At 36.7% G+C, this 27661-nt stretch overlaps 1 protein-coding gene across 3 annotated transcripts in view; it reads right to left on the bottom strand.

The window, feature by feature from the left end:
* Positions 1-17911, bottom strand: part of LOC131737827 (relaxin receptor 2-like) — a 43873-nt gene extending 25962 nt beyond the window's left edge. For all 3 annotated transcript variants that reach the window (XM_059029569.1, XM_059029571.1, XM_059029570.1), the window contains exons 1-7: positions 17714-17911; positions 6679-6825; positions 5491-5568; positions 5162-5267; positions 3761-3832; positions 2431-2502; positions 1703-1774 (exon numbers count right to left, since the gene is read on the bottom strand). In XM_059029569.1, the coding sequence (XP_058885552.1) occupies positions 1703-1774; positions 2431-2502; positions 3761-3832; positions 5162-5267; positions 5491-5568; positions 6679-6825; positions 17714-17804 (638 nt within the window). In that variant the 5' untranslated portion in view covers positions 17805-17911. The remainder of the gene's footprint in view (positions 1-1702; positions 1775-2430; positions 2503-3760; positions 3833-5161; positions 5268-5490; positions 5569-6678; positions 6826-17713) is intronic.
* Between the last annotated feature and the right edge of the window lie 9750 nt (positions 17912-27661).

Here is a 27661-nt window from a genome sequence, read left to right as displayed (position 1 = left end):
CCGAACCATTCCAGCCCTGGAGGACTGGAATTGCCTACCCCTGCCTTACTGCATCATGAGTAATTAGTTAATTGGTTCTTAAATAACCAGGTGACGTAACACAGCTCCTACATGTGAAGCACTGGGTACATTTTCTGTGGTTAATGGGGGTGTCAAAACTGACCTTGAAGCACTGGGTGCATTGTCTGGATTTGAGGGGGGTGTTAAGACTGTCCTGCCTTGATTTTTCATCCACCTCTTTTGCTGAACTCTCTTTCCTCTCTCTGATAGGTCATTTATACTTTTTCTTTTTTTACTTTCAATATCACTGAGGTATGTCTGCTGTTTTTTTTTTTTTTTAGCTATGCTGCTCTGCGAATTGGGTCTGCATCTCTGCGTTGTCGATAAAGCTTCTGCTTTTCAGCAGCACTTCATTTGGCCATAGCTAACACAGAATAATAGATATAAAAGTACAACCTACATGATTTTTAATCAAATTGTCATCGTAAGAGCTTGCATAATCATAAAAGTACTGAAAACAGTAATTCAAATCCACAATGTTACCCAATGTCATTGGTGCTACCAAGAGGAGGGTAACAGCAATGACAGCAACACCAAGGTGAATTTGTGGAAAAGAAGGCTTTTCCAAGATGTAGGCCATAGCCTCTCCGATCAAATTCCATAAAACCTTTAAAAAAACACATAATTGAGCAATCTGCATGATTTTTTAAACTCATAATTTAGTCTGCTTCACATAAAATGCATAATACCAATGACAGGTATTAAATGTACCCAATCAAATTGAAAACAAAATCCTCAAATTTGTAAAAAACTAAGAGCACATGCTGACTCACCTTGTGTATATATATAACTTGTGTATATCACATGTGCTTGTCCTCCAGTGGCCTTGTACCCCAGGATAGTTCACTGTAGTGTCTGTTCAGTTGTTATGATGTAGTTTGACACAAGTAACACCAATGACAGAATATCTCGGGACACTTTTTTTACAAAAAATATTCATATATATATATATATATATATATATATATATATATATATATATATATATATATATACACATTTATTTTTATTTTTTAAATAGTCTATTAAGTAAACTAAACATATATGAGTACTGCCTAATGTTTAAAACTGGAAAGAGTCAAAATATTGTACAAAATTTAAGTGATCAGTCCAGTTCCATACCCCAGTGTGCTTATTTCAGGGGGAAAAATGATGACACATTTATTTGTATATATTCTACATTATCAAGATACACACATTGACTCCCTTTAATTGTTAGCCACCACAATTGTAGAATGACCCTATATATATATATATTATATATATTTTCTTTTGAGTCCTAAGGGGATGTTTAAAATATGTGTTTATTTGTGTCTAAAAAGGCAAGAGGACAGTAGGGAAAATTGAAAAAAGAAAAATACATTTTTGAAGCTTCTTACTTTTTAATATTTAACTTTATTCAGATTTTGAAACTTATATAACTGCCTAAATAGTTTTGAAACTGTATCATGTAGGGTATTGTTTCTTATTGTAATTCAATTTTTACCATAACCCTGGTATACCAATTATAATATCTATACATCATTCTATACATCATATTTTACAATGCTAAAATATCCCATCATTAAAACCAAATTTTTATTTATTGAATTCTTGCGCACTTCTCATAAAAGCTAATTTAACATTTGTGTTTCATACTTACAGCCATTGCAATTTATGAAGATTACTAAAAACACCTGGACTCAGGGAAGTGATGCAGTTTTTACTAAGATACCTAGAAAATATGGCAAGGTTTTATTAACATAATTAACATAATTTAGATACATGATTAGATGTTTAAAAAACAAACAAAAAAAAACAAAAAACAAAAAAAACCCTATTATTCATTTATAAACTGAACATAGGAAATAAGACAGCATTGTTACCAAACCCTGATTTAGCACAAGAAGCATTGAACAAATTGTTCCAGTTTCTATTAAATATCAGTACAAAATCTCTGTGGTGAACATTCCAGCTCAAGTGATCCGATGAGGAGTTGTTTACTCCATTTGTGGTGATGTGTAAATAGTTGTCACGTGCACACAAAAGAAGATCTCATGCTACCTGTGGTAAGAAAGTGTAAGAAAGGGGTAAAAAGCACATTTTGATGACTTTTGCCCTTATTTTTCTCCATGTGGGTGGTGAAACCGACAAAAAAAACGTACTACCATTTTAGAGCTTGTTTGGGGGGATTTCCAAAACTCCTGTAAACCTTCTCTTTGATTAATTTAGGTTTATAAACATAGTTCAAACTGGTGTTATAGAATATGCTGGAATAATGTAATTTAAAGTGTGAATTTGTTCTAATCACTGTGTTACTGATAACTGATAAGACATATTACTCCATATCCAAAAACGGACAATTATACAGTATACATTTAAACCACTTACAATGTTCGAAGTTCATAAAGTCCAGCAAATGCTCTGCTCGACACAGTTCTAATGCAGTTATCCTGAAGGAATCTGTTGAGAAGTAATCAGATGTGCTGTATAATATATTTACGGTTGATTTCACATACATCAGTATTTGGTCAATAGAGGATATCAGGCTATTTAGTCTTTCCATTTAAAATTTAAAATTATAAAATCATTTTTAATTAATATGCTAAATAAAAACCAAACCAACATAATTTAGAGACAATTAACGAACAAAAACAATACAACTGTGTTGGTAACAAAACACTTATTATGATGCACTCTCATGCCTCAACTTCTTTATCCTTAATGAACTCCCCACAGATATGAAATATCCAGCTAAGCCTTCTATGGACAAGTACAACTCTTCTCCTGTTTTACTTATTTTTCTCACAGCAGTAACAGCCTCAAAAGCAATCTGAGCTTAAATGTTGGAAGCAGTTATAATAATAATACCACTTAAATGAAACCCTCCCTTGGTTAGGCTATACAGCATAGTGTATGCTTTCCTGGACATGCACCTTCAATACGGTTTAAATGGGTTAACAATTCTATCATTATGGAAAACAGAGGGACGTCATGTTTTCCTTCATGGCATTGGTGCAGCCTGCATATTTTATATATACATGCACATCTTCAATATAAAGTACACCTATACTCATTATTATGTAGAATACACAGTTTGTATCACTGGTACTCCAGACTAAAATAGAAGCATAGCAAAGTGTAATAAAGCATAATGAAAGCATGGTATAGTTTAGGTAAGCATTGTATAGCATGGCAAACCATGGTAAACCATGGTAAATGTACAGTATAACTATGGGAAAAGCATTGGAGGTGCCAAAATGACCATGGTGAACTTTATAAAAGTAAAGACAACTTGCTTCCCACTTTAAGAAGACATTATAACAACACAGAAGTTGCATTCTGTCAACAGCTGCAACAGGTTCACCACATTACACATGTCACATATTTCAACAATGCAGACACCATTCCAAACGTGAACAAGGGTTCCAGAGAAGTCCAATGGAACTTAAAAAGGTATTTTAATACTGTTTAGATGTACAAATGCAAGTAATTCCTTTACCATGGTATTTTGCTTCCATACACATTAACCATGCTTCATCTTGTAGAACTATAGTTTTAACAGTGCATTACCTAGCTGTGATTAGTCAAGCTTGCCTGTACTTTGCCATGCATCCACTATGTTGCTGTGGGTGATAGGGGAATAAGGTTTGGTAGAAATCAGTACTTTTCTATAAAGTCTTTTGATCGCAGTTCAGAAGCCTGTATCTTGGATACTCACAGTTTCTTTAGTTCTGAATATCTGATGAAGACCTCTTCAGGCAGTCTCCTGATGTCATTCTTCTTAAGAGTTCTGTAATGATCAGAATTAAAACGTAGTAGCTGTATAATTCAAATGGGTAGTATTTTTTTATTAAATGTCCCTGCTATGCTAATAAGTAGGTATTAGACACTGTAATTATGGTTGGGACTTTGTTCATCTAGTTAAAATGCCAATTTACTGCAACAGTTAAAAATGGTTATTTGGTTTTGAAATCGTCCAAGGCACTGTTGTTGGTTACTGGCCGTACCATAAGTGAAAGATGTGGTATGTTAGAAGCTTTGACTTCTGTATTTATATATACTGCAGATTCTGTACTTTGACTTTTAAAACGCTGTGAATGTAGAAGCCTTTAGGTGACTTTCACGTGATTTGATTGGCTCTTGTAATGCTGAAATTTGCATATTTCCTGATTACCCATTCTTACTATATATATATATATATATATATATTTATTTATTTTTCAACAGGGATTTAGAAATACTGTACTGTGGGGCTCCCGAGTGGCGCATCCAGTAAAAGCACTCGCTAGAGTGCAGGATGCGCTCTATAGCCTGGATGTCGCGAGTTCAAATCCAGGCTATTCCACAGCCGACCGTGGACGGGAGCTCCCAGGGGGCGGCGCTCAATTGGCCGAGCGGGAGGTAGGTTTAGGTCGGCCAGGGTGTCCTCAGCTCACCGCGCATCAGTGACCCCTGTAGTCTGGCCGGGCGCCTGCGGGCTTGCCTGTAAGCTGCCCAGAGCTGCGTTGTCCTCCGACGCTGTAGCTCTGAGGCAGCTGCACGGTGAGTCTGCAGAGTGTAAAGAAGCGGGCGGCTGACGGCACACGCTTCGGAGGACAGCGTGTGTTCATCTTCGCCCCTCCCGAGTCAGCGCAGGGGTGGTAGCGGTGAGCTGAGCCTAAAAATAATTGGGCATTTCAAATTGGGGAGAAAATAATAAAAAATAATTGGAAACGACTAAATTTAAAAAAATAAAAAATAAATAAATAAATAAATACTGTACTGGTAGACAATAGAAAGATATGTACTCATTGATAACAATGCAATTACATAGTAACTATGTGATAATTACAGCAGCTATACATTTCAACATGCTCAGGTATTTGCGTTCGGCAGCCAAGGAACCAGGACTTTGTTACAAATGACAATGCCTCCAGATCGATACAGCAGACTAAATTGCTTTGAAACGCTAGCACAACTGTGCAAATCAGTTTCACTCGTTACAGTTGCACAGTATTCTTAACAACTGTATTAGATCCACATTAGTACATTAATTTCTTCTTAAAACAGAAAGTACCGTTAATGGGATCAGCAGTTACACTAGACACAGACAACGCTCCCCTTGGCTTTAAATACTCACAGCAAAGTTACATTTGTTGAAACCAGTGGCACAGATTTTAAGTTTACTTCAACACATTCCAGTTCTGTTTCAATGCATTCACAACTTTCGGGATACTGTTGCAGAACTACAAAAAGAAAAGCAATTAGATACATCCTGTACGACCATTAACTCCAGTTATTCATTTTAACCAGTGCTGCAGCAGAAAAGACATTGAAAAATAGGGTTTGCACAATTGTCTGTTTGACAGTTCAAATTTAAACAAATTTAAAATGAGACTAATGAAAGGCACCCAAATAAATACTCAAAACTATCTTCAATGGCACACTTGTGCATGTAGAATAACTTACAGCAATCCTTTGGAAAGTCTTGAAGATCAGGTTTCCCGACCGTCCTGTCAAAAAAGTCGGCCCATCCACTGTTATCTCCTAAATCAACAAAGGAATCATGATTCATACAACGAACATGACAATACTGTATATAAAAAAGGGGTCATATTATTTGTTGCTGTGTCACAATTGCTGTAGATTGCAGGTTATAAAATACAGCAAAACCTCAATGAATCGGACACCAAAGGGAAGAACATGCATGGGTTCTTCGTCCAGGTGCCTTTATGATCCACTAGAAAAAAACCAAGGTCTGTGTTCAAAAGCGTATTTACGTGTATTTTTTACATTTCGATGGCCAGCTTGCAGCAGTCACAAAAGTGGCTTCCCCAAGTTTTAAATTCAGAGTTCCCCACAGCAACGACACTGTTAACTGTGTAAAACAAAGATTTACTAATTAAATCTATAATAAATGGTAAATTACTCATGGGATAAACAGAAAACACAACGGTTCTTCGTGGGTAACAAACAAAATGTATGTGTGAGTAAAGATATGTATAAAACTTGGGACCTAGTCCTGCTGTGTTCATGTCTTCACTTCCTCATTATTAATGTTCCTTACCCACTTAGAACCATCGTATATCCTCTCTTTATGATCCATGTTCAGACACATCACTTGGGGCTATTACTCTCTATTCAGTAAAAACTCCTCCTAACTGAGCCACACATATCTTATACACCCTGTTATTAAACAGCAGAGGAAAACTCACTTTCTTTCACACATCTCTCCTGGTGGCAAGATAAAACTTTTTTTTTTGTATATTAATTTTTTTTAAATGTATTTTTAGTTATTATGTTTGGAGTGGAAAGTACTGTAAGCCGACTTTCTAGACTTTACAGCTTAAGGGGTCTATAGGTTAAGGGCCACTATTTTATTACAAAATATATTCACTGCAGATTTCCATAAATAAAAAACTGGTGGACCATGATAATGAGACCGGTTTATAACAGCCAGTAAAGTGGTTTATATAGACAGTTGATAATGCATTGACTGTACTTTGTTTATATTGAAAACAGTCACAGCAACTGGAGATGATATTAAGAGATAAATATTTTATTTTTGATTGTAACCCTGGTCACAGCCGAGCAGCATGAAAAAAATATAATAAAAGTAACAGCCAACAACCAAATGGTATTAACAAGTTCCCTTACCACAGTTTTCCTCATCTGCCCCATTTTCACAGTTTTCAATGCCGTTGCAGTGTAAAACCTGGGGTAAGCACACTGTAAGGTTTCCACATGGGAAATGTCCAACTGGGCAGTCAACAACAACAGGGCTGCTATCAACCATTGTAGATGCTGAAAGAAAGAAATACATTTTTATTAAGATCTAGATCACATTACTAAAGTGCACAGCTTGGCAACGTAGATGTATGATAAACTCTACTTTAGCTGGACCTAATACAGTATTCTGTAATTCTGTATAAGTCTCTTTTTTGTATTGTTAAAGTGCTAGATAAGAGGTGTCCAGAAATGCAAATGTACCATCCATTGTTCATCAGAGGAAGAATAGTCAATCTGGGGAGAGGGCCCCAGGAGTGGAAAACAAATAAAGAAAAAATGAGGTCCCTACTCTTATCTTTTCCAGCCAATGATGGATTTCTTTGGGCCAGCCCTGGGAGATCCCGCTACGCCTGGATTGTCTCAGTCAGGGGAAAGGTACTCTCTGGCACTCAGAACCAGGCACTCCAACTATGGGCCTGGCTCCTGAACGAACCATCTGTCTGCCTTAGGGCTCTCAAACGCAGTCGTTAATAAACTGCGCAAGGTCATTGTACGCGTGCAAATGGAGGTATTTTCAGGATTGGTGTCTAACCAGGAGCCATGATCCTATCTCTTGCCCGATAGCAGTCATTTTACAATTCCTGCAAGAACTGCTAGAGGCAGGTAAATCCCCCTCTATGCTGAAAGTGTACTTGGCAGCAACATCTGCGTGCCATTTCCCCGTGGACTCGGTGTCCCCAGGTGCTCATGTCCTGGCGACACGTTTTCTCAAGGGTGCTCGGCGATTACGTCCTCCTAGAAAGTACACCTTCCCCGAGTGGAGTCTAGATGTGGTTTTGGAGGCTCTCACTAAGGCCCCGTCTTAACCTATGCATTCCAGTTGAAGTATCTCTCTATGAAAACAGTCTTCTGTTAGCCATCACCTCCGCTAAGCCGGGACAGTGAGCTACAGGCTCTGTCAGTGCACAGCTCCTGTATGCGTGTTTGGGATGATAGAAACAGGTTGTTGTTACGTACGAACCCCGCTTTCCTCCCTAAAGTGGTTACGGCTTTCCACTTAAATCAGTCAGTGGAACTAGAGGCTTTCCATCCCCCTCTGTTTTCATCGGGGGAGGATCAGAGACTAAACTACCTCTGCCCAGTTCGGGCATTGAGAGGTTATGTTAGCAGAACCAGAGCTCTGCGTCAGTCTGACCAGCTCTTCATCTGTCATGGTGTAAGGACCCTGGGTCAAGCCCTCTCGAAGTAGCGGCTGTCTCACTGGATTGTGGACACAGTTTCAACTACATATACTAATGCTGGCCTACCCCCACCTAGGCGGGTGGCTGTGCATTCTACCCTCTTCAGAGGAGCCTCATTGGCTGATATATGTACTGCGGCTTGCTGGGCTACTCCACATACTTTCACCAGGCTCTACCGACTTAATGTGGTAGATCCCTCTATGCCTTCATCAGGCACAAGGGTCCTTGAGATTGCACACTTGTTTTTGTGGTAGCAAGATGTCCCCCATCTGCTGTCTCCACTCACGCTCCCTTACAACAGCTTTGGTATACTTTTCCCAAAAGTATTGGTTGGTGGTCGTCTTCGAATTGAAAGGGAATGTTAGGTTATTATTATTATTATTATTTATTTCTTAGCAGACGCCCTTATCCAGGGCGACTTACAATCGTAAGCAAATACATTTCAAGTGTTACAATACAAGTAACACAATAAGAGCAAGAAATACAATAACTTTTGTTCATGTGTGACACACCACAATTCAATAATACAGCAGATAATAGTGATAGTTACATCAGGATATGATTAAATAGTGATAGTTACATCAGGATATGATTAAATACAAAATACTACAGGTTAAACACTTGGCAGATTACAGTATTCTGAAGTACAGGATTAAATGCAGTAAAATAGGGGGTGGATAAGAGCAAAATAAAGCACATTTAAATGAAGGGTGATAGTGTCCCAGGATACAAACAGAGGAGTTCTACAGGTGCTGTTTGGTTACGGATGTAACCCTGGTTCCCTGAAAGAAAAGATGACCACCAAATCTTGCAAGGTTGCATCGGTTGCTCGCGGATTCGATGCAAAAGAGGAAGTGAGTTTCGTGGAGTGACTCTTTGTTCTCTCAGGAGGTGGGACCAAGGACGTCACTCCTGGGAGGGGCCTATCGGCAGCTCTGACATTAAATGCTCAGTTAATACCTGACCTGTGGCAGGCATATCCCAAAAGTATTAGTTGGTGGTCGTCTTCTCTTTCAGGGAACCAGGGTTACATCCGCAATCTAACGTTATCATCAACCACCTACACAACAATACTAACAGGCCCATTCATATCCTTACACGTTAGTATTGCTGCACATAATCCACATTAAATACCTTTTCACATCTTTACTGCATTAATTCAGCTGTTGAGTGATCAGAAGGCCCAACTTGGCAAAAACATTCTAACCTAGAGCTATGGACAAATTTTGAAGTTGTGACTTCCAATGTATAATTGTATTACAGTGAACAAACCTCAAGTGCCTTAACTGAAGTTCACGTGGCACAGTATAAATAAGCCTCCAGTTTTCTATCTGGTACATAATACAGACATATGTGGTTTGTTCTGTACTGTCTGTGCAGAAACAAGGAGACCATTGACCTTATTCCTGGCCTGTGGGAGTGAGGCTGAGTAAAATGGCATGCTAGTGTGAGGGGACTTATGTCAACCTAGTTTTTAGCTGATATCCTGGTACCCTTGGTTCTTCACAGCTTACATTGTGACCCAAATGTTTGGAAAAAATTCCAAACATTTCAGTTGTTAATTATAAACAGCTATAATGTGATGTCTTAGAGCATAGAGAAATAAGTCCAGACTGTTACATTTATATCTGCAGACGTTTTAGCAGATTGTGTTTTTCTATAGCAGTAAGGTTAAATGGAATTGATTTCCAATACTATATGCCAAGTCACACAGAACAGCCATACGAACAGAAGGAGTGGCAAAGCTACTTTGAACTGTGAACCACAACTGCTGCTACAAATCAATATGTTACAGTTAGGGCTTCTAGTTTTTGGTTTTTATTTTCCATCTCTCTCCCTCCCTTTAAACCTTAATTAATAGTTGTTAAGCCTGAACTGAATACCAGATTGTTTAAATTAGCGACGCACAACTAGAAACTAACACAGTGGAAATTAATAAGATGAATTCGACGATTAGAGTCAGAATGAAATGCAGTTCAAATAGAATCAGGTGAGATCAATGCATGTCGTTTGTTAACTCAATCAAGATATGAAAAAGAAACAACTTTCTTTGGTAATTAGTGTTTGATTAAGAAAGCAAATTGGCTCAAAATATGTTTAAAGAGACATCAAAAATAAAACCAGAAAACTATAAGCCCTAGTTACGGTATTTGCAATGCATAATTGTTTTTGTTTTTCATTTAAAAAAATTAATGCAGTGTTTGCCTACTATCTGTTTTAGGTGTGTGTGTGTGGGGGGGAGGAAGAAGTCAGAATACACTTGAATTACTGGTTAGGGATTTCAGTTTTGTATTTGCTTTTTACATTATCAACAGTTAAACTCATGTTGTCCCTCTGCGATTTAGTTTCTAAAGGTATAGTGCCCGAAAATAATTAAATGTGTTTCCTTTAAAGAGTTATTTATTTTTTTGGTGTTTAAGAAATAGACTTGAATATGGTAAAAAAAGCTGTGTTTATAACAGCTTTTTTATATATACAATCCAAAAAATGAATTGACCATTTTTTTTTTGGTATTGTCGAAAAATTCTAAACTGTTGCTGTATTGAGACATCCTAAGAACTGCTCAAATAACAACACAGATGGGAATGCCATCATTTACTGAACCACTACTGAAACAAAATGTAGTAAAGTGCATCATAAACAGTGTTAAAGGAAAACAAAATAAGTCTCCAATGTTCTTTTTGTGATTAGAGGATAAACACTGGTTTCATTATTTCCATTTTGGGGGACCTTTTACCTGTGTTCAAGTGTTATTATTATTAGTTTATTTAGCAGATGCCTTTATCCAAGGCGACTTACAGAGACAAGAGTGTGTGAACTATGCATCAGCTGCAGAGTCACTTACAATTACATCTCACCCGAAAGAGCACAAGGAGGTTAAGTGACTTGCTCAGGGTCACACAATGAGTCAGTGGCTGAGGTGGGATTTGAACCGGGGACCTCCTGGTTACAAGCCCTTTTCTTTTACCACTGGACCACACAGCCTCCTCATTTGTTAAAACCAGAAACCCTAATTAGAACAAGAAATTGTTGAGGGCCACTTGATACGTCTCTTAGTTACAGCTATTTTATAGCATGTCTATAATATAAAAGTGTTCTTTTTCATCCAAAAATTCTGAAGTATTAAGCTGTACGTGCCTCCTGCAAGCAGTTATTGAAAGTGAGCTCCAGTTCATTTTGATTTACATAAAAACAGTTGCTTCCATCTGCCTCTGTTTTTCTATAGATTCTGGTTTGACCTGTTTTCTTCTTTATTAACAAATGGCTTCCCAGGATTTGTTTGTTCCAATACCATAGGTATTTATAATATATAACACTTAATCATCACTCTAAGTGTTTCTGTGTGTGTTATAGAGTACTTTAAGTGGGTCATTTGGTAGCAGTGCTTTAATGCTCTGTTATTTGTAAAAAGAAACCCAATTTAATAGCAGCACTCTTTTCTTAACTGTTGTAGTTCTTTATTTATAGGAATACTGAAATCCACAGACTTCTGCCAGGGGTCTATCCCTTTTGATTTAAGTTCTGTTTTGCTTCCTGAACTATCAATGCCTGAATAACTTGCTTTGAAGTATTACCTGGAACATTTGGATGACTTGCTCTTAAATTACTTCATCAGTAAATTTTGAAGTGCTGAATTTATTACCATGTGTACTAGTAACTGAATATCATTGTCTCTGTAAATGCTTAAAACATCAAGACTCAGAAATACAATAAATTCATGGTTGCAATTAACAACGTAAGCATTTAAATGAATAATAATATTATAGTAGTTTGGCATCTGACTGGTTTATACATGATCTACCCATATTTTAAATCTGAAACTTGATACTGCACAAGAACATGAATGTTATTTCACATTACTACCCCAGACTAGATAATAGGGATTATAAGAAAGCAAAGTAGACAAACACACCTGATTAATGCATTGATTAGTTTTATATGAAATGTTTGTCTTAACAGTTTTACTTCCAGAGTTGGGCTTAACACACTACCTACGTAACGCGGTACTGTAATAATATAAAGTGTTAGATTTTTTATCTGAGTAATAATGTTAGTTACTTTCTGAAAAAAAGAAACACGTTTGTCTCATTACCTTTTCTTTGTTGTACACTTACATTAGTGATCTTTTCTTTTTTAACCCCGACGCGCCAGACTGCTCTAACGTCGGTGCCTCACCACAGATGATGCAGTCATTAATAAGCCGTGGGGCAATCAAATCAGCCGTTCTGAGCCTTGTTATTGAATAAGCCTAGGCGCTAGGAACAAAGAAATGTGTATCCCTACATGACAATTTTTAATAGGACAAGATCGAGAGGAGGCTTACTTGACTGTATGTATCATTTTTATTTACGTATTTGTTTGTTTGCTTGCTTAAACAGTGGTGGCCACATTTATTGCATCACCCCATCATTTTTGCGTTTACTGCTTTATCACCATATAGTTCATTTTTCTATTGACTTTTTTGTCGTTGTTACTGTTCATTTACTGTTCATGGTTTTATTGAATTCTAACATGTGTGTGATTTTCTCTTCACAATGAAAAATGATTGACATCAGTAAATATACAGTACATTGTTTATATGCCAAAAATGAAATGTATTTATACTGCAAAAACTGTAAAAAAAAACAAAAAGAAAAACAGTTTGACACGCTTAATAAATGAATTACCAGACGTTTTCAGTAGTTAAAAAGTAAACAACAGTCAAAACTGTTTTCGCAGGACAAGACAAGATTAAGAAATATAACTTTGTAAAGCTAAGTGCTACCTCCTTGCTGTGTGACATTGATCAATATAGGAATGAAAAATAGCGTTTTGTGGTTGTTTTCTAACTGCAAAAACTAGCTCGCATCAGAATTCAAACCATGCAGTGAGTTTGTAACTTTCATTAATACAGGAACAGCCTTTTGACTCTTCACTCATATTCTCGTTCTCCACAAAGGTGAATAATTGTGCTCCTGTAAGTTGCTACCTGTTTGAATCACGCAGAGTAATCGAGAGGGTCATGTCGTAGCTGAAATCTGCAGGGTCTTCCCACTCTTCTGGAGGGATCATCTTCCAAGATATCTCCCTCATCTTGATGAACAGCCCACACAAGCACACCAAAGCCTGCCATTGTCTCCACTTAGAGCAATGAACAGGGTTCAAACCTGATGTATACGTTTTCCAACCAGTAAGTAGCCTATCCTGTTCAGACAAGTTAACAATTTTATGTATGTGTTACAAATAACAAAATACTTAATTGACCTAAATATCGGATAATTAAATGTAGGTGTTTTTATTATTACTATTGGCTTAAATACATGTTGCTGAACAGATCAATTGTGTTGGGATATTAGACCGATAAAACACATCTTTTTCTCCACTTGGTCTGGGGTACATGGTAAATATGATGCCTGTAAGGGTTAATAACGGCACCATACACATGAATGAATCAGACATATATGTTAATAAGAAAATTGCTCCCCAAGGGCATGTCATTCTAACGTTGCAACGAATGATGTTTTTTTACGGTAAATGGCCTTTATGAAAAACCCGATGAAATACTGCCATGTTAAACACTATTACTGGCATGTTAAAAGAGACGGTATGTTTTATGCATATGGGCCAATGAGTGTAGTCTATCATCACAAAATATCACACTGTAAGTGTTGGAAAAATCTATCATTAGAGATAAACCAACTGTGAAGATCAAGGAAACATTTTATGGTAAAAGACACAAATATGTTCATTTGTTTCTGTATTTTTTTTTTAAGTACTTAGGTTTGAATCTAAATTAAATCTTAGAAATGCGTTAGATGGATTCAAATGTAGTTCAGCATTTGAATGTTAGTTCCTTTATTTTAGGAGAACCCGGTTAAAAAATCTGGATCTTAACAGTTTACCAGACCTGTATCATATTTATATTATAAGTATAGTCTTTTTTTTAAGCATTTGTTATTCCAGCTTCTGTCTAACAAGTCGTTGTCATTAATTCAATTTCAGCTCATGGCAGTGTTATATAATTGCTATACTAATAATTAAACTTTTTCTACATTCTAAGGAACAGTCTGTTAATGTCTGTGTGTGTCTGTGCTCCAGCACTCTAGGGTAAAAAGGAACACAATCCCTGATAAGATGAAAAGCAATGTGGGTTTCTTCCTGTATAATTTCCCCTTGATCCAATGTAGAAGAAAGATCTTTGCAATAACACAGCCATGCATACATTAGTTTAGAACAAAGATCCCAGATGGTAAAGAATACAGAGCAGGAATATTTGCAAGTTTTTTTTTTAATACTAAAACAAAGAAACCAAAAAATTGCTTGCTCTTTACTGAAGGATTCTGTTGATTTAAGTTATCCTGAAAGATGTCAACATAAAGGTTTAAAGCCACTGTGTGACCAGACAGAAAAATGCCACGTTAAGCCAGGAAAATAAATGAGTGAATTATGGCAGTGAGCTTAGACCTCTAGGGTCAGTTAAAATGCTTGATCTATTTGGAATCTTTTTATAGTAAACACAGCTTAAACGTGGAATAGGTATGTTGCATCAGCACAAGTTTATACGAGTTTCAGAAACTATGAGTCCTGGCTTGTGATTAGTTGGGCTAATAAAAGCTTAGAAGCCAGTCTCACAATTCAGTATTATAAATGGCCGTTGTAGGTAATGGTACTTCCAGTTGATACCTCTAACTGCAGAACCACTCAGGGGGCGGGTTATGACTAATAGGTTTCACACAGTGCCAGTGTGCCAGACCTTCTTCTAACCTCATTTCATTGCATGCAAAGTTAAGCCTTCACAATGCAGAGAATTATTTTCCCGACTATTTTCAACCATAAACACACAAGCCGATGTGAAGAGTAATAATTGGATGTCTCAACAGTGTGGAGTAGTGGTTAGGGCTCTTGACCGGAGGGTCGTGGGTTCAATCCCAGGTGGGGGACACTGCTGTTGTACCCTTAAGCAAGATACTTTACCTAGATTGCTCCAATAAAAACCCAACTGTATAAATGGGTAATTGCATGTAAAAATAATGTGATATCTTGTAACAATTGTAAGTCATCCTGAATAAGGGCATCTGCTAAAAAATTAATAATAATAATGCATCTAGAATCTGATAAGAGGGTTACAGCTTTGCTTGGGGTCAAATCTGTGTCATCAAATGTTTTGCACATCTTACTCATCTCAGAAGACACGTCCATACACCAAACCACAAAAATGAACTAACTCTGACTTCAACACACCAATGCACATGGCATCCCTCTATACAAGCTTACTGTGTTGGAAATGCAGGTTCACAGCTTCTATCACAGTTTCCACCACTGCGATTGTCTGAGATTTACTGTACATTGCTTCCATGACTTTCCTATGCTTTACTACGCATTTCCTCTAACCCATTCCCTGACACTCAACAGTGCAAGTACTTATTGTCTTTGTTGTTCCTGTTGTTCTGTTCAACAGGTAAAACTACTGAAATAATTATGGGCAGCACTGCTTATATCAGTATTTATCAGAACAAATTGAAAATCGAATCTATTCTAGAAAGGTTCTAACCCATTCTAGATTGGTTCGGGCATACCCAACCTGTTATAGAATAGTGAAGAATAAATCACTCACATTTATCGTTTTTTTTTTTTTGTTTTTTTTTGCAGAAGAATAATTGGGATTCCGTGTAATTGGTACATACATAATGCATGTTTTACTTTGTCAACTTGTGTGTCCCTGAGACATTGTATAAACAATAACAAGAACAATAGAACAGCAAAAAAAAAAACTTTCTTTAAAAGAAAATAGAAACAGAGGTTCCCCAAAAATATGTTTAATATTGTTTAATACATTTGCCATACTGCCATAAAATGTATGGATACAAATACAGGTACATCAACTACATGTAATTACACTGTAGTTAACATTTTCTAATACTGTACAGCATTTAGTAGTAGCACATATTTCTGTAATTATGAGGATAAAAGATGTATTAACAAAGCTATTTTACTGATCATGTAATTGTGTTGTAAATACATTAAATAATGTCACAGTAGTGTAAATACAGTGCAGCTACAATGTAGTTAAAGTGCCTGTATTTTAAATGGTATCCAGAATTAACATTGTGTTCTTCTAAGAGCAGCACAATTCTAGAATAAAATCCTGGATTTGCAGGCAACTTTTAAAACCTCACAACTATCAACAAGATTGTCTGGTTAGTGGTAATTACCAAAGGCTCACTTCAACAGAACTCTGATAACTACTAAGAATCAGTAACACCTTTCTTTTTTAGAATAGAAAATACCCAATTCCATTTCAAAATATATTTTAGACTGCTTAAAAGTAAAAAATGAAGCTTCAACTACTGAGTGAAACAAAGCAAACAAGTAAAACATTTGCACTAGGTTAATTTAAAGGTTAAATGCGTGTTATATTGTAGAGGGTTTGTAGTATACGCGTAATCAGGGGTACTTTTGCTATTAACTTCGCTTCCTTCCCTGCGATTACAGTTTAACCTTCATTACACACTGGGAGAACCAACGCTCTTCATTCAGAAATGAAAGTGCCACTACAACAACACTCAGGAAAGCGCAGTGTCCAATGTGAAAGATAACAATTAGTCACCAGGAACATCATCGATAGTAACATGCCATCTATTTTTGACTGCTAAATGAGAGCACATATGTACTATGAAAACAGCATTTCAATAATACGGTATTAAACATAATCTGCCCATACTGTACCAACATATGTATCTATTTTTTTGTTGTTTTGTTTTGTTTAAAAAAACGAACAGTAACCACCAGCATTCATTACAGATAAATCGATATATTTTTCATACATAACAGAATCATATAGGAAATGCTCAAACAAAGATTACGCTGCATCATTACTTCAAAATAGCACACTAGTTACTATTTTATTGTTTAAGTTCTACATTTGAATGTGCTTAATATAAGTATTGTACATACCTGTATATTTTATTCAAGCTTAATTGATAATATTAAATAATTAAGTGCACTACTGTACAGTACGCAAACTTTATTTTATTTTTATTTTTTTTAACAAGCGAAGAAAATCTTTGAATCAAATGAAGGAATCTAGTAAGTATAGCAATACAAAGTGAGCATCCAAATCAAACACGACAGCAATAAAATGCACTGGGTAGCAGTGTGGAGTAGCGGTTAGGGCTCTGGACTCTTAACCAGATGGTTGTGGGTTCAATCCCCGGTGAGGACACTGCTGCTGTACCCTTGAGCAAGGTACTTTACCTAGATTGCTCCAGTAAAAACCCAACTGTATAAATGGGTAATTGTATGTAAAAATAATGTGTAAAGAAAATAATGTAATTGTATGTAAAAATAATGTGATACCTTGTAACAATTGTAAGTCGCCCTGGATAAGGGCGTCTGCTAAGAAATAAATAATAATAATAATAATAATAACCAGTTATTTACATAATCTCCAATGGTCTGCACACACAATTGCATTCAACATGACCTGGTTCAACTTTTGTTGTCTTTATTTATTTTTCCTTTCCTTCTGAAAAAAAAACAAACATATTTCCAAAGATTAAATGTTCATGTAAAACTAGTCTCAATCCCAATGTCACCATACATTGTGAATCTGTAGGTTTTTTTTCTGATTATTTAATTAATCATAAAGTTAAAGAAAAATGAAAGAAAAAAAAAACACTGCTGCAGCTTAACTTTTCTTAGATCATAAATCAATCACAGTCTTAATAAATACAATGTCTTACCTTTAAGTGGTGTAAGAGTAAACTGATATAATAGCAGCATCGCAGGTAAATTACAAATAAGGGAAACGTCTAGGTGTGCGTTCGATTCCATGTTCTGGCGCTGTCGAGTTCCAAAGCTGTCTCACTGATCACAATGAACAAGTACAGGCAACACGCTTCTCCATTGCTGGGCATGCTCACACACGAAAACACCGCAGCTGCACATCACAAAACTCAAAATGCAAGTACACACCGAAAACCCGATGAAACCAAAACAGTCACCTGACCTGACTAACTATAAACACGTCAACACAAAATACACATGTGACTATACAGTTTGAGTAATCAATACACTTACCCCCCCCCCCCCCCCCCCCCTCAAGTTTTGAAATACTGTATCATTTTTCATGCTTACTAATATTTTGAAATAGAAAAACGTTGCCTTCGAGGTAGAGGTGGTTGTTTTTTTTTTTTTTTTTTTATCCCACAAGCAGTTGTAATTGTATTCTAATTATTTAACTTTTTTTTTTTTTTTTTTTTTTACACTACATTCTCACACTATTTGACGTCTATGTATCAGACTCTACAGCTTTCATCCCTAAGGAAGTTTCAGCTGCAGGCACACACGCTTTCTCAAGCCTGCTTGACACTGTCACAGTACATTGATCCAGCGAGAGCAGCAAGAGGTAAAGAATATACTTCAATAAAAGAGACATCTCCTTTTTTTCAAATGGCTATTTTCTGGCAAACCTTTTAATTTGTCAATTAAAATCTACAGCAGCTATATACACTAAATTAAGATGTAATTTTTTTTGTCTATACAGGTCAAGCCCTACTATACTCCACTATACTCCAGACCCCACACATAGCCAAGTGAAATATACACCCTATAAAATAAATACACACAGTATTTCTTGTAATATGCACTATATAAGACTTGAGACGTGAAATGCATCATGTAGAAAAATGACTAAAATGTTTTCAAATGTATGTAGGTTATCTTGTCCTCCTGTCTTGTATTTCTTAGTTCATCATGTCACTTCTTCCTTGTTCTATCATTTTTTACTTCAGCTATATTCATAACTTTTTTTGTGCCAGCTCTGGAGTTGTACAGCATGTGCAGTTCTAACTGGAAAACAAATATCTGTTCATTACATTCAATATAGAACAGATTATTTATTTGTAGTTCTACATCTTCAAAGATGTTTTACAAATTAAAAATGCAAAGTTTAAATAAATAATGAGAAACCATGTAGTGAAAATCTTACTGGTGGAGCATTAAAATTCACTTCCAGAAAAAGCAAAACTTCTTCTACAGCTTCTCATTAGTTTTACTACCCTTTACTAAGCTTAGTTGTGATTATATAAAGTTGGAGATTTCATAAACATAAACATAACACAACAAACTATTTGGAAGAAAATAAAACTAGGAAAAATTTAGAAATCACTTTTTTACTTAGGAAATTTGTATATTTATTTATATAGCGCCTTTAACCAAGGCGCTGAACAATTTTTAAACTAAACGGTACATTCAAAAGAAAAGGCTGAAGGAAGAAGGTATGTTTATTGGGCAAGGGTGAGTAAGTAGAGTGGTGCTACAGTGAGAACAGAGGCTAGGGCAGGGTTGGGCAAGCAAGCAGGGTCCTGACCGGGGGTTAGGGGCTAGGACACGCAGTGGGATGGGCTAGGGTGAAAAGATGAGTTTTAAGGGAGGAGCGAAAACTGCGTAGTGTAGGTGACTGTTTTATATGGAGTGGGAGTTTATTCCAATGAAGGGGAGCCAGGAGGGAAAAGGAACGGAAACAGGATTGAGCACAGGGCGAGAGTGGGAACGAGAGGGACAACAGAGTTTGAGAGCGTAAGGGACAGGAGGGAACATAGTAAGTGATAAGTGCAGCCAGATAGGGTGGGGCGAGACCATGGAGGGATTTGTAGACTAGGGTAAGGAATTTAAATAAGCAGCGATAATAAACGGGGAGCCAGTGTAGCTGGTGGAGAAGGTATGAGAGGAGTGGGGGAGGTTGAATATGATACGGGCAGAGGCGTTTTGAATTTGCTGTAGTGGTGTGAAGGTGTAGGAGGGAAGGCCAAGGAGGAGGGAGTTGCAGTAATCGAGGCGGGTGAAGATGAGGGCATGAACCAGTTTAGTGGAAGAGAAAGAGATGGAGGGGCGTATTTTGCGGATGTTGAATAGGTGGAATCGGCAGGTGCGTGTAGTGGCCGAGATATGATCAGCAAGGGAAAGGGTCGCGTCAAAGATGACGCCGAGGTTGCGAGGAGAGTTAACCGGAATGAGGGACAGGGGAGGAAATGAAATGGTGGGGGTGGGAGGGGGGGAAGAACGGGAGGGGAAGAAAAGGATTTCAGTTTTTGATGGGTTGATGAGGAGGTATTGGCGTGCCATCCATGGTTGACTTCTTGCAGAAATTGGCTCCCCCATATGGGTGCAACTTTGTATCCGAGTGGCCCTCTCCCTAGTGCTCAAAAGGGCCAGGGAGGAGGAGGGCTGGAACGGCCACTGATTGGACATCGGGTGAGTTTCAACGATGTAGGGACTGTGGGCTATTTAAATGCGTGCTGTACAGGGCTGGGGTAGCAAGTGGGAGTGCTAAGAAGACTTGCTGTGCTTATTTCCTCTGCCTGCTTATAAAAAGCCTATTGAAGGCTATTGAACCACATTCCCTGGCTCAAGCTTATCCTTTTTCTACGCTTCGACAAATAATTACACATAACTTCCTTGACAACCTACTGTGCTCCTGTAGGAAGTGTGTTTTTCACCTCAAAATAACAGCATGACATTTTCATATTTTAAACTGCCTTGGCTTGCAGGACAAGACAGTTCAAACCACTCTGTGATATTTATGTTCCATTACCAAACAATCACTGCAAACAAAAACAACCCTAACAGAAACCATGGGTAGCTGTTCTTCTGAGGTGACTTCTGATAACTAATTACTTTGGCTTTGAGAAGATTGTGTAAGGCGTGTGTATTAATTGTTGAGACACAATACGTGGGTTCAAAAGGCTTTATTGGGAGAGTACAGGGTATGAGATTTCACACTGCTTTTGATAGAGGGTTGACGTAAGTAAACAATACTCATATCAATGCCCCACAAGCAGCTTGTTACAGACTCTTCCATCCAAGCTTCTCTGGATTGAACCGTCGGCCGAAATGTTGATTAAAGCAAATGTTTCTTCATTCCTGCTGCAATCTGGCTCATGGTGTATCTCAAGCAACAAAAATATGGCTAAACAGAATAAACAAAAATGTTCCTTGTGGAGGTGAAACCTTCACGCAGGCATGGTTGTATGTTCATTCATTTTGTCACGCTCAACCCGGGTCAAAGCGTGTCAACCCACATCCTGAGGTGGCTCGCTAGGACCCAGGTTAACCCAGGTATGACCAATGTATGTGGTTTCACACTATGCAGAATTGTGACTCAGGTAGCCAGAACCCTGGTCCGGACCCGGGTAGAAGTGTCAGTGTGAAAGGGGCTTTACTTACAGTCTCACTCACGTTTCTCTCTCATTCTCACTTCCTGTATCCCCTACAGAAAGGTCAACCCCCAATCAATATGTGGGAACCCTAACTGTCGAAATCCAAACGTACATTAATTCAAACCTGGAATTTAAAGGTGTAGACACACATTTCAAACATAGTGTACCCAATACAAATTACTTATTTTCTGTCCTACAATTGTTTTAAAAACAAATCTAGTAGCAATTTCTGGTGGATTCTTTTCATTTTTCTAACATTACTATTTTTAAAAGATTCAATGCTGGTCTTTTTTTCAGCAGGAATGATTGTGTTTCTCCAAGCACTTCCAAGAAATCGAAAAAAGAGCTCTTTGAGCATAGCAATGTCAACGTACTGACTCTTAAAAAACGTGTGTTCTGTTGAGTCTTATCTGCTGACTCAACTTAAAAAGACATGAATATCATCTGTATAAAATACATTTTCCAGCAGAAAGACATTGTAAACTCAAAATCTATTATCTCTGCCGGGGATGAAACTTGAAAGTGCAGAGCCAGGGATAATAAAAAAAAAAACAGAGCGAGGAAACCTCCCCCCCCCCCCCCCCCCCCATACCCCCATCAAACGACACCCTTAGTCTTGTCATTGGCACTGTTTCCTAGATAGGACAACCAGGTAACAAGCCACTCCAGCAAGTCAGATGTTTTAGTGATTGAGTCAGGTAAATGTTGAATGCACTGGCACATGTAATCATCCTTTTCCCTTGAGGGCAGCATGCTTGATTACACAATGCTGTAAAATGAGATGTGACAAGAGCTATAATTAACTCAGATTGGAAAAGGGTTCAGCTGAGAAAGTTACTGCTTAGTTTACTGCAACTGCATGTTCCAAACAGCCCATTATAGAAAATCTGTGCTAACCAAGAGGCTTTTTACACCGCTGAGTGAACACAATCCATTGGGGTTTCATATTGCTATTTTATATGGATGTCACTCTCAGTGTCGTTGGATACTATGCTCAACTAATTCCCTCATCCACCTGTTCAATGTTTTTCCTTCTCAGTTTGATGCTGGATTCACTCAGTGGTCCCCAAACTGAGGGGTCACAGCACATACAGAAATATTCAGCTGATAGGAGTTATTTCAAAGTATTCAAATGTCATCTCAGTTTTACATTTAGCTTAGTTTTGAATGCCCTCACTCACTTTGTATGCAGGGCATATGCAGTGCAGTACACCTGTCAGCTGCTTTTGACAGGACCCTGAGGCATCCTCTGCCTGGTCAAAATCCTCATGTACCGCAGCATTAAAAACAGAATTTTTGGAACATTTAAAGGGTTAGAATTTTAAGAATGCTTCAAAATCCGTGCCTTCCTAGCTGGCCCAAGGTTGCCCTTCACCTTATTGATGCTGTTGTTTCTATTTCTTTCTCTAGTGTAATAATGGGATCTACACTTTTAAGTCGGATTTGATTAATTTAATAAATAATAATAATATAGTGGTATTTCTGGAAGGACAGCAGTGGGATCCTGAGCAGCCAAGAGGCTCTTTGTTTTTGCAATGGTGAAACACAGTGTTTGGCTCTGCTAACACAGACACATATACAGTAAGTTGTACAATTCTATGGTTTTGGCAGGGAAAGAACTCATGCAGTAGCAAGGCAGTAAAGAAGGTAGACTAATAAAAATAAGACAGCATTTTGATTCCCCCCAAAACTCATTTAAACCTAGTGAAGAACTCTCAAACCAACAACATGTGTAAAAATGATATTTGTGTAGCTCTGTGCTTGGTATGGGGATGGGAGTGAAAATGTGCTCCAGACCTTGACCTTGCCATGACCAAGAATTTTGGACCTTCACTAAAATTATATATATATATATATATATATATATATATATATATATATATATATATATATATATATATATATATATATATTAGGGCTGCTCTGATTAACAGATTAATTATTTTTCTGTATCCACTTAAAGGAATTACAATATAATAATATCATTTTGATAACACATCATTTCAATTAACAAAAGTAAAAGTTTTGTTCAGTTTTAGCATGCTAACCAAAAATTATATATATATATATAATTTTTTTTTTTTTGTTTAGCATGCTAAAATTGAACATAACTTTTACATTTGTTAATTTTTTGTAGGTCAGCCAGAGATTTTTTTTTTATTACACATTAGCCAAGTAAGTGCCACTTGAAATTATGTGTTATCAAAATGATATAATTATATTGTCATTTTTTTAAGTGGATACAGAATGAAAATGTGTATACTTTGAGAAAACAGCTTATTCTTAATACAAAGAGTCAGAATGTATGTCATGACTAGTGCCGCTTGTTATTCTACAGATAAAAGTATAACTGACTGAACTGTGATGTCCCTTCAAATTGCACATTTTTTGTTGCTTAATGGGTGACACGCTGGTATTCTCTTTCATTTTGCTTGACTAACCAAAGAACAAAAGGCCAACATTACTTTGTATTCTGTGTGAAATACAGGTCCATGACCAATGCAACTCAATGCATTTCCTTAAATGCATGCAAATGAATGTTTTTTCAAAAATCGAGTAGTGAGTTGTGAAAAGTGGCTGTTATTTGTATTTGTATGGGGATTTTTTTTTAAACCAGGCATGGAATCATATCACTGAGGTTATCAAATTTAAGTTTGTCATGTATAACAATGGTCCAATTCACAAAACTGTTTTAACTCCAGTTTCCTTTTTTCAACTGTTTTAGAGAGGGGTTAGTCTCATCTGTAGTACACTTTTTTTACGTACTGTAAGAGAACATTCCATGACAGTCCTTAAAGTTTAGTGAATAGAGCTAACAAATAAAATACTACCAATAAAAATACATTAGAATAGTGCTCCTGGTACAGTATGTAGTTTGAAAGGTTTCACTGTTAATGATAACTATCGGAATATGATGAAGTGCCATTTTTATCACAACATTTTACAAACATAGGAAGGTCCTCATGTCTTTACTGTAGTGTGACTACAATAGTTGTAGATAGCGTGGTCATTAACCCTACTGTTCAAGTTTATATTTTGTCAATTCAGAAGGGGATTGTATTATGCAGGTTGAGCCCTTGATGAATTGGTTGTTACTGGTTACTTTAATACCACTTCATAATATCATTCTCTGTTATATTCAGATGAGATTTCAAGCATGTGTGTTATGCATAACAAGCATCTAATCTGCAGTGAAATTGGAAATTCTACGCTGGAGCCTATCTAATAGAAATTACCTTACAAGAAAAGATAAATTAGTCCTTTAAAGTAAGCTCAATCATCTTTCTTTCTAATGTATCTTACAGTGTTTAATTGTTAAGATTCTGGGTGGAGTGATGGCTCATTATTCAATGGACTTGATCAAATGAGTAAACAAGATTCATCCTGGTTCCAATAGCTGTTATAAATCATGTTTATGCTCTTGATGATACTTTTTCTGTCAGCCAGCATAATGAAAGGTGTCTCCCTGCCCTCATTGTGTTTCACATTCAACTGAGGAAAACAAATTAATTAATAGAATACTGTATCCAGTTACCTCACTATCACATCATTACAAATACATGGCTGTACTTTGAGAAGGGCAACTGAATGATATCAGCAACAAGGATAGGTTAAAAGAAACAAAACTAAGAAAAGACACAGGTGCCAAATGATCTTTATTGGTGTTGCTGAAGTGCTACTGTACAGTGGCAATGCAATGGTTCTGTACCATGGGACAATAGTAAGGCATCTACAATGGAGTCTGTGATAGGATGGTACCACATGGGTAACATTTTCATTTTGGGACTTACCAATGGGATAAAGGGAGAAGCTGAATGGTTACGAATGCCGGAGGATCCAAAGGCAGGGTGGAAATTTGAGTTTTCAAGGACCATATTTCCAATTGAAATCGTTAATTGGCCCTTCACCACCATATTTTCTAAGCATTTACTCCATTCTTTAATTGTCTCCTACTTTTTGAAAGGAGCAAAACTCCTGTTCATTTTACAACAACTACTGTAATATATTTAAACTTTTTTTGTTTCTCATTTTTTAACATTAGCACAGAATTGTACCCAGCATATTGACAGTTCAGCTGCATTGCCCCAAAAATCATAGGGAATGGCCTCCTAATAGGGGTTCCTAATGTAAGGAATGAGTTAATGAAAAGCTTGATTGAAAACTATGATTGAGATGCTGCTGTTATGTGCTACTAGCAGGGAAGTAATGTTATATTGCCTGTGGAAAGGGGTAATAAAGTGAACAGAGCTGACCTTGACCTGACCTGGTGCAAGCAAGAATTGTCTGGTTAAAATGTTGCTACATGGGCTCCCGAGTGGCGCATCCAGTAAAGGTGCTCTGCGTGGAGTGAAGGATTGTCCACTTCGAAGGACACTGTGTGTTTGTCTTCCCGAGTCAGCGCAGGGGTGGTAGCAGTGAGCTGAGCCTAAAAAGTAATCGGCCATTCCAAAAGGTGAGAAAATAATAAAAATATTTAAAGACTAAATTTAAAAAAGAAGAAAAAGAAATGTTGCTACAGGAATACAGGAATAATCCAGCAACTAAGCTTTGCATGCAAAGGGGTGTAGAGACTCCATAAAACAGCAGACACTTGGAGGTGCATTTGAGAAACATACCCCAGTCCTCTCCTGAAGATTGACCATCACATGCTTCTTCCAAAAGAGTAGGTAATATATCACTACTTCATTTCTGTTTATAACTAGGTGCTACATTATTGTGTAATGTTTAAGCAATACATGTGTAATTATTGGAATCAATAAAGGAAATTTGTTAAATTCAGCTTAAATCCATGTTGTGTGCACTCCTTCACTCTCCTTGCATTAACACAAAGTCAATACATGTTTTTAGTTGCATTTTTTCTACATGAAAAATCCATGTTTGCCAAGGTGTGAACAGTGAATATTTAAATCAAATAAAACTATCCATTCTACACTTCTTCTAGACCTGCTGTCATGCATTAACATTTGAAAACTATAATTTGATGAATGTATTTTTCTCATAGTCATACTCGTAGGCAGTCAACTGACTTTAAAAAAGAATAACAGTGAAACATGGCCAGCTCAACTCAGAGCAAACACATAGCAAATTTCAGAATCCTCCCCACGGCACAGTGCTCATACAGAGGCAATTCAACTATTGAAAGAAAAAGTCATTTATTTCTGTTAATTATATGTTTTCATCCATGTAAGGGTAACCTGGTGTTATAGATGGAAATATGTTTCCACCACTGAAGAGTGAAGATGGCAACTCTCACTTAATGAAAAACTTATATCCCAAAGTGTCTCTCAATTATTCATATTTTATTAAAAACAGGTAAAAATAAAAACGGAATAACTGAGAGACACTTTGGGATATAAGTTTTTCATTAAGCGAGAGTTGCCATCTTCACTCTTCAGTGGTGGAAACATCATATGAAGTATTTTTTCTTTCAATATATATATACATATATATATATATATATATATATATATATATATATATATATATATATATATATATATATATATATATATATATATATACTGTATATATATAATTTATTTCTTAACAGATGCCCTTATCCAGGGCGAATTGCATATATGAACATGATTTAGATCTTACATTTCATGTCATGTAGTCAGAGAAACTACAAAATTATATTGCAAAAGTCTACTGGAAGCCATAATAGTAGTGCAGTATTTCATGTTAGATTTCTAAATGTCACATTTTCCAATTTTAGTTTTTTGTGAAGTTTATAGAAAACTACAAAGCAGTATGTAATTAAATATGTTAATGTAACATTATTCAGCAGGTTTCGTTCGACTTTATGAAGCAAAATTTGTTAATTCTATAAGGTGATGCAAAACCTTTGGCCATAGCTGTAGGTTAAGCATTGTGCTCTGAAGTCTGTGCAACACTGATATGCTCCAATACAATCAACCTTGAGGAGAGGGAAAAGATATAAATGACAGAGAATCATACAGGGCACAAATTATAGGATATTAAATTATTGAAGTATAGTTTTGCATTTTTGGTATTATAGTGATGTATTTGAATGAATTGCACTATAGAATAGAAACTTCCAGAATTCGTAAAGCGGTTGTATTTTTGGGTTGAATATGATCCTTTAAGGCAATGTGTGTCCATACCTCGAATGCATGCTTCTGGCTGGAGAAATGTATTATGTAGCTTCCCATGAACTTCCCCCCTCTAGTACTGTAAACCATTTCTAAAGCCATGGTTTGTCATTCCCTGAGTCAGTTTCCTTTGCAGGTTACATTACTTAATATAATATAAAACAATTGCACTGAGATACCACAGTTTACAGTTTTCTCAAAAAGAGGCTGTTAATTAAAATAGAAAATAATGCCCCCTCCTAAATATCAGTTTAACTGCCCCCCCCCCCCCCCCATGTTCATTACTAGAGACTGCTGAGATAGTCGAAAATATGTCCCAAAACTTCATTAGAAGCTCCTCAAGATAGATTTTGAA

This window comes from Acipenser ruthenus, chromosome 8 (genome assembly GCF_902713425.1).
Source record: "Acipenser ruthenus chromosome 8, fAciRut3.2 maternal haplotype, whole genome shotgun sequence".
Classification (NCBI taxonomy): Eukaryota; Metazoa; Chordata; class Actinopteri; order Acipenseriformes; family Acipenseridae; genus Acipenser; species Acipenser ruthenus.
This window is presented reverse-complemented; position numbering and strand designations above follow the sequence as displayed.